We start from the raw sequence: 8,532 nt of genomic DNA on the forward strand, positions 1-8,532 counted from the left end.
TCAGTGGTGTAGACCTCTTTCATGAAATCGTCAGCAGAGCTCTAGACGGGTTCGTCTACAGTGAGGCCGTTGCTTGGTTCGTAACTAGCTGTTGTGTTGTACGTTGTTTCGGTTGCTGAGACGGCCTCATTGTTGCTTAGACAGCCTCATTGTTGCTTCCATGACGTGTCATTGTTGCTTTGTGACGTCACAATTGCCACGGTGATGCCACGGCGTTGCCGTATTTTTGATTCAACTAATGGCCGCTGTTATGTTTGCTGTAAGAAAAAATTATTTTTCAGATCTTCAAATACTGTTGATGGGACAATGACGTCAAACAATTGTGACGTCACTAATAATTGTGAAACTTCACCAAAAATTGCAGCCATTACATGCGCCAGATGTTGGAGGCCATCTTGTATTGCCATGACAACAACATCATCCACAGAAGTCTCCACCCTTCTTGCATCCTATTGGCCGACTGTTCAAACTCCGCACCAATCAAATTGTCGGGATTCAACAACGCAGTACACCTCAGCAGTTTCGACGCATTCACTGATATATGTAAGTGTTAAATATTTCATTTTAACAACTTTATTAAATCATTTTAAAATAATATGCTATGCTAGAGATGTGACCGATATGGGTCGTAGAATTGAGGTCCCCACAAAAAATATTTCCTGGTTATTTCTATGTAAAATTTAGTTTGTAACGTTCTAGCCCTACCCTTCAGAAAATAGTTAGTTTTTGCAATATTTTTATTTTACTTAATACAACAATTTTTATTAGGGAATTTGGCGCAGAAATGCAAGTTAGACATCAATTTTAGTTTGACTGGATCCTTAGATTTTGTTTCAAACAGTGTAATAGTGTTTGCCGGCGTAAAGTCCAAATATTTGTTCAGTTAGTCTTACAGGAGGTCTGAACATTAACAATTCGAAAATGTTCCAATCTGATAAAAAATGGCAGGTTTCACTGTTTAGAACCTGGATGAGGCGATATGGAGAAAAGAAGTTTCTTAAAAATTGATACCAATTAAATTAAAATTTTGTAAAGTTGCATTAGCATTAGATAACATTAGCATTACAGATTCCTTGTTTATTACAAGCACTTTTAATAATTATTTAAAACATTTAACTTCACAGACAGTTAACAATCATCACAATTAATTATAACCACCAATCACCATTCCACTTCACCTCACCACCAATCACCCTCCCATCACCAGCTCTTCATGGCTCGCCCTACTTCTTCGCCCCCGAAATTTTACGGAAACAACCGCACGGCCGAGGCGTCGACGTCTGGAGCGCGGGGGCCATTTTATACGCCCTACTTTCGGGACAACTTCCTTTTCCTATATTCGTTACCAAAGATCAAATATACTGCTCTATCATGAATGGTGCCTTTTCTGTAAGTGTTGCATATCTGTGATTGGCTGCTTCGATTTGAAAAATGTTGGATGTCTGTAGGATATTGATTCTTTTTATATGAAAACAAGCATACACCCGAGCAAAACTCTACCATCACTCTAAACCGACGAACATTAACGTCAGTCAAAGTGGCACATACTTTTAAGCACACGCGTGTAGAGCGGCGAATAATAAAAGGCGCGTGAACTTGCGTTGAAAATGACCGTGTTCAAATGCAGGGGCATCACCTCCTGTCACATGCAGATGTGTCAGGAGCTCTCAGTTTGACACAGGGGATACAAGCTGTGTGTCTTGCTAAGACATCAGAAATTATGCAGTAAGAGAAATTAATCTTTCATACAAGTAAAGGTAGACAGTCAAACACACACGCACGCACACACGCACACGCAAACACATACACACAGATGAAATCTACCCCCTGGTCTTATGTGTCCGAAAGTGGCAAACATCTGGTCTCGCAGATGTTGGAGTTGGATGCCATGGATAGGATAAGCATTGAGGATGCACTCATGCATCCGTGGTTGTCTGTTAGTGTCGTGTCGTGTGTATGTGTGGTGTGTATGTGTGGTGGGGTGTGTATGAGTGGTATGTATGTGTAGTGTGTATGCAAAGTGTGTATGTGTGGTGGGGTGTGTAATGTGTGGTGTGGTATGTGTGGTGTGGTGTATATGCGTGGTGTGATGTGTGTATGTGTGGTGTGGTATGTATGTGTGGTTATTTCCATACTGCCATCAATGACGCCCTAAGGATCGATCGTGTGCACCACGAGTTCATCTGCAGGGGGCCATTGATGGACTGAAGAACATCAACTCGAGGAGGGATTTCAAAGTTGGTTGATTGACGGATTGATTGATTGACTGATCGTTTGTATGTCTGACTGATTGGTTGAATTTTGTCTACATATATGATTGAATGACTGACTGATTGATTGATTGATTGATTGATTGATTGATTGATTGATTGATTGTTTGATTAACTAGTTTCACAAATGATTGTTTCTTTGATGAATTCACAATCGTACCAATTGTTGTTTAGTTGACTGACAGGTTCATTAACTCGTTTTGCTCTTTTTAAAAACGTTGTGATTAATGTCGTTGATTGCCATTTTATTAATGAATGTTGATAAATTAATTAATTTTTAATTTTTCCATCAATTCATCCATCCTTTCATCCATCCATCCCTCCTTCCTTCCTTCCATCCATCTATATATCCATCTGTCGATTCACCCATCTATCAGTCCAATCATCCATCTATCCATCCATCTATCCATCCATCTATCCATCCATCCCTACATCCGTCAACATGCACACGTCAACAGGATCTCGTGTACATAGATATGACGTCATATAACTCCTCCCCCAATTTCAACCACATGTCAATCATGAGCTGCCACAGTAGCAGGCTGTGGTACCAGGACAGCAACATCAGCAAGGGCTCCAGGTACATTGAGGATGACGTCACCTCCACAAGTAAACAACCATCTCTTGTTTGTGTTTTTTTGTACGTGTGTTTGTATGTGTGCGTGTGTATGTTTGTATGTGTGTTTCTTTGTGTGTGTGTATGTGTGTGTGTGTGTGTGTGTGTGAGTGTGTGTGTGTGTGTGGGTGGGTGGGTGGTTATACAAAAATTGTTTTTAGCAAAACTATTTTAGTTCATTTTTTTTTTAATATTTTTTCAACCTGCCAAGATTTTTGTTTTCAAATTTCATTTTCCACAAAAAATTTTCAAAATCGCACCTTTAAATTTAAATAATAAATTTTTTTTTTGTTTTCCGCTAAACTGTTTTCTAAATATTTGAGAAGTTTCGAAATTTATTTCCGTTATAACTGTTTCAATTTCCCCATTTATAATAATCATTTTGCAATAAAATTATTAATATTTAATGGTTATTTAGAATTTTTATTGTTGTTGATTTAATGAATGATTGATTGAATGAATGAACAAACAAATGAACGAATGAATGGATAAATGAATTAATGATTGAATGAATGATTAAAAATGTATGAATGAATAATAAAAAATGAATGAATGAATGAATGAATGAATGAATGAATGAATGAATGAGTAACAAATGAATGAACGTATGAATCATGCGAACTAATGAAAAAACGAACGAGTGAACCATAATATGAATGAACGGATAATGAATCGATTAATTAAATGAAAAATGAATAAATAAATTAATTAATAAATTAATTACCCAACCAATTAAGTCGCCATCAGCCAGATGTTGGGCGTGTTGACTGACGTAGAAAACCAAGCTGGCGCCAAGAAAGAAGAGGTCAACTTCCTACAGCGAGTTTTCGAGAGTAACAAACTTCAAGCTCTTTTGAGGGTGAGGGACGGGTGAATGAATGAATGAATGAATGAAAGAATGAATAAGTGCAGGCATGAATGAATGATTGAATGAATGAATGAACCGAATGAAAAATTGCATGAATGATGAAATGAATTAATGAGTAGATGGATCAGTAGGTGAATTAATGAATGGATGACGAAATGATTGAGAATCAAGCGCTGGATTGTTGCAAGCCATGAATGAATGATCGACTGGATCGATGAATTAACCAATTAATTATTCAATTAATAAACGGATGAATAAAGGAATGAATGAATGAATGAATGAAATAGTTGAACTAATTAATTAAATAAATGGTAGATGAATAAATGGACGATTGAATGAACGAACGAGTGAGTTAACGAATGAATGGGTGAATGATTGAATGAATGAATGAACAAATGAATCAATCAATCAATCAATCAATCAGTCAACCAATCAGTCAATTAATCAATCAATAATTGTTAAAATATCCAAATGATAAAATTTTAGCTCTACGACAAAATTGGAAATCAGACGCTGGATTGTTGCAAGCCTGAACCTGAAAATGCAAGCAAGTTACTGAAAGAGGCATGTTTCTGTGTATGCTTGTTTGTATGTATGTTTGTTTGTATGTATGTATGTATGTTTGTTTGTTTGTTTGTCTTTCTGTTTCTATGTTTGTTTTCATGTTTGCTAGTATGTACATACTACATAGCATATTGTATAAAATTTTCATTACATTGTCCATTGTACAACGCTTATTAAATTATAAAGGGAAAAAACCTTTCAAAAAGAACGACTTTTCCATTGTTAATGTCACATGGTTTCCACCTCTCTCTCATTTTTCTCTCTCTCTTATTCTCTCTCTCTCTCTCTCTCTATTTCTATTCATTTCTCGTTGATATTCCATGGTCTAGCTGTTTTGCTTCCTATGCATTTGTGGGTATGATAATTGCGTGCGTGTATATTTAAATGAACTTGTGTGTGTGTGTGTTTGTACGTGTGTGTGTGTGTGTGTACGTGTGTGTACGAGTTCATTTGAGTGTGCGGCGTGTGTGCGTGTATGAGTGTGGTTGTGAAACCTGATTGCTAATTTTAGCCCTATTTTTGTTGTTTTTTGTATGGAATAGAGTGTAAAGTGTCTTTAGGAAGCATGCAAAGATGCTGCAAATTGGAAGTTACCTTGTTGTAGGTTGAAATAACCGAACAACCCACCGCATGAGTAAGATAAGGACCAAATTAAACCTGAAATCAGCAGCGGATCTAAAGAAAGTTGACGGGGGTAAAATTTTTGGTTGAAAAATTTTTTCAACTTTTACGTGGGTGGCCAAGAAATTTACCAAATTTAGCGTCCAATAGATCCGCCCAGGCCACAAGTACTTACAATGCCAATGCTTATTTTAGAAAAGCAATAATAAAAATAAGAAACAATTTAAGGGCAATTCTTTCAAATAAAAATATTTTTAAATATCTATTGTTAATAGATCATTGTATGTGTATTGTATGTATGTATGTGTGTGTGTTTGTATCGTATGTGTGTATTTGTATACATGTGTGTATGTGTTTGTATTGTATGTATGTATGTGTGTACTTGAATATATATATATGCGTATGTTTACATTGTGTATGAGTGAGTATATACATGTTTTGATGTGTTTGTATTGTATGTATGTATGTGTGTATTTGTATACATGTGTGTATGTGTTTGTATTGTATGTATGTATGTGTCTATTTGTATACATGTGCGTATTCATTGCGTTGAAAGTTTCCTCAATAAAAAATCTTAATCTGTCCGCTTTCTTGTTCTCAATTTGTTGCCGGCAAACGTACCAGAAGAATAGGCTCTCTAAGTCAGTGTCCGTAGCCAAATTAAATCCTTTTTTCAATTGGATTGAAATTGAACTTAGGCATATATCATTTATATTGTAAATAAACACATGAATATATATGCGCGTGTGTGTTGATGCGTGTGTGCGTTTGTGTGCACGCGTATTTTGGAACTTTATTCCACAATTCAATACGGTAATGGCACGTAATGCATGGAAATCCGTCTTAATTAATGCGGGGACGCAAGTTACTTGCATGATTAACGGAGTTCGTTGTCATCATTCTTCATCTGATGCTTTCAATATTTTCATCATCATCCACATCATCATCCACATCATCATCCACATCATCATCATCGTCGTCATCATCGTCATCATCATCATCATCATTCTTATTATCATCATCGTCATCATCTGTTGTTATTCTGAGTAACACCATAACCATTATCACCATCATTCTCTTTATTATTATTTTTATTATTTGTATAAAAATCATCATCATCATCGTCGTCGTCGTCTTTATCGCCGTCACGACAACCACCACCATCTTGATGATGACCAGATAACGGAGATGATGAAGATGAGAATGAAATCGAACCTGGAAAGGGAACTACACAGTATCCTATCCAAACCTTATTTTATCGTTAGTATCATCGTATCTAAGTTTTATTTTATCTATGCATCATGTGTCTATGTATTAGTATTATCGTATCTATGTTTTATTATATCTATGCATCATGTGTCTATGTATTATTGCATCTATTTATTACTATATCTAGGTAATGATGTATCTATGTATTGTTCTGTCTAAGTATCATTGAATGTATCTATGTATTTTTGCATAAATGTATTATTGTATCTATTATTATTATTTTTTATTATTATTATTGAAACATTTATGAAGCGCTAATTAAACGAATCTCAAAAGCGCTATCTAACAAAAACTGAACTTAACAACATAATTGAAATAACAAACGAAATAACAGAATTATAACATCTATGTATAATTGTATGTATCTATGTATTACTGTATCAACAAACGAAATAACAAAATTATAACGTCTATGTATAATTGTATGTATCTATGTATTATTGTATCTATGTATTATTGTATCTATGCATCATTGTATGTATCTATGCATCATTGTATGTATCTATGCATCATTGTATGTATCTATGTATCATTGTATGAACCTATACATTATCGTATCTAAAATAATTATGTCTACGTATGATTGTATCTAATGTATCACTGTTTCTTTTCTTTGTATCAATCCACCAACCAATCTTCAACCCACATCCATCCTCGCCATCCATCCTCCCATCCACCCCCCCGTTTTAGGGCTTCTTGACGGCATACGACAACACACTGAGGGAGGGGTACGGGGGTGACGGGACTTCAAGCGTGGTCTCTTCCATGCCACGCACGACCAGCGTCAATGGTGACAACCTCCCACTTAACTTCTCTCACCATCACCATCCCCATCACCACCACCACAATAACAACGATGGGGACGCTGACGATGAGGCTGCCAACAGCAGCGGTGGTGGCTGTGGTGGCTTTGAGGGCGCGAAGAAGAAGAGTCTCTTGAATTTGAATGACGTCAGTGTGGTGGGTGGCGATGGGGGTGGTAGTGGTAGCGGCGGGGGTGGTAGCAATCGTAGCGGAGGTGGTGGTGGTGGATCTGGGGGTGGAGGAAAGTCTTCGCAACAGAAAATAAGGATGGTACAATTTCAAAGAAATACTGCTGAGCCGTTGGTTGGTTAATGTTGTTGTTGTTGTTGATGATGTTGTTGTTGTTATTGTTGTTGTTGTTGACGATGATGTTGTTGTTGTTGCTGTTGTTGATGATGTTGTTGTTGTTGTTGTTGTTGATGTTGTTGTTGTTGACGATGATGTTGTTGTTGTTGCTGCTGTTGTTGATGATGTTGTTGTTGTTGTTGTTGATGTTGTTGTTGTTGACGATGATGTTGTTGTTGTTGTTGATGATGATGTTGTTGTTGCTGCTGCTGCTGCTGCTGTTGTCATTGTTGTTGATGATGGTAAGGCTGAGGTTGATGATGTTGTTTTGAGTTGTTTTCAATGCTGTTTTTTGTGTTTATGTTGTTGTTGTTGCTGATGTTGTTGTTGTAGCCATAACAACCTGCAACTTCTTAACGTCTAACCAATTGTACAGTTGCTGCGAATACAACACAACGAAACTCAAACTAGTTCTTCCATCCAACACACATACTCCCAACTAACGCAACCAACCTTCCTTTCAATAAGAACCTTCAATTTTCTTTATTAACTCACCCAAAAGGGCATAACCTTGAAAATTGACGAGGAAGGTCACTGCATCGTGGCGCGCATTTTGCACGGGGGCATGGTCCACAAACAGGGTAGGGTGGGATGGGGCTCGACATTTTTTTTTTAATTTAAATAGTCCTAATAGATTTAAATTTTTAAATAAATCAGGTTAACTCAAAGTTTGACAAATATAAATCTTAATTAGCAAATTGAAAATTCTTGGCTACTTGAAGGGACCTTACATGTTGGTGACGACATCAAAGAGATCAATGGCCTGCCTGTCATTGGTCAGACTGCCAACCAATTACAAACCATGCTGGTATATATATATATATATATATATATATATATATATATATATATACCATATATATATATATATATATATATATATATATATATATATATAAATGTGTGGGTGCGTGCGTGTGTATGTGTGTGTGCGTGTGTATGTGTGTCTGCGTGTGTATGTCCACCTACAAAAAATAAACTCCTAATTACACATACACATGTTTGTGTATGCGTGTGTACTGCGTAAGCTTGTGTACAAGTGGGTTTATATATTCGTGTATGCATTGTGTATGTGGGTATTTATAAATTGATTGATTGCAGGTAGGTAGGTAGGTATTAATTTGTGTGTGTGTGTGAGTATGTGAGTGAGTGTGTATGTGTGTGTGTTTGTTGTA

At 36.5% G+C, this 8,532-nt stretch overlaps 1 protein-coding gene across 1 annotated transcript in view; it reads left to right on the plus strand.

Annotated features, from left to right (window-relative positions):
- Positions 1–8,532, plus strand: part of HELRODRAFT_87454 (hypothetical protein) — a gene marked incomplete at both ends in the record, with an annotated part of 23,389 nt that overhangs the window by 7,564 nt on the left and 7,293 nt on the right. The window contains 12 exons of the mRNA XM_009028714.1: positions 5–76; positions 365–543; positions 1,208–1,389; positions 1,814–1,942; positions 2,157–2,241; positions 2,648–2,734; positions 3,624–3,745; positions 4,241–4,338; positions 6,142–6,199; positions 7,139–7,315; positions 7,860–7,938; positions 8,080–8,165. Of these exons, the coding sequence (XP_009026962.1) occupies positions 5–76; positions 365–543; positions 1,208–1,389; positions 1,814–1,942; positions 2,157–2,241; positions 2,648–2,734; positions 3,624–3,745; positions 4,241–4,338; positions 6,142–6,199; positions 7,139–7,315; positions 7,860–7,938; positions 8,080–8,165 (1,354 nt within the window). The remainder of the gene's footprint in view (positions 1–4; positions 77–364; positions 544–1,207; positions 1,390–1,813; positions 1,943–2,156; positions 2,242–2,647; positions 2,735–3,623; positions 3,746–4,240; positions 4,339–6,141; positions 6,200–7,138; positions 7,316–7,859; positions 7,939–8,079; positions 8,166–8,532) is intronic.

The sequence above is a fragment of the Helobdella robusta genome, assembly GCF_000326865.2.
Source record: "Helobdella robusta unplaced genomic scaffold HELROscaffold_58, whole genome shotgun sequence".
Lineage (NCBI taxonomy): Eukaryota > Metazoa > Annelida > Clitellata > Rhynchobdellida > Glossiphoniidae > Helobdella > Helobdella robusta.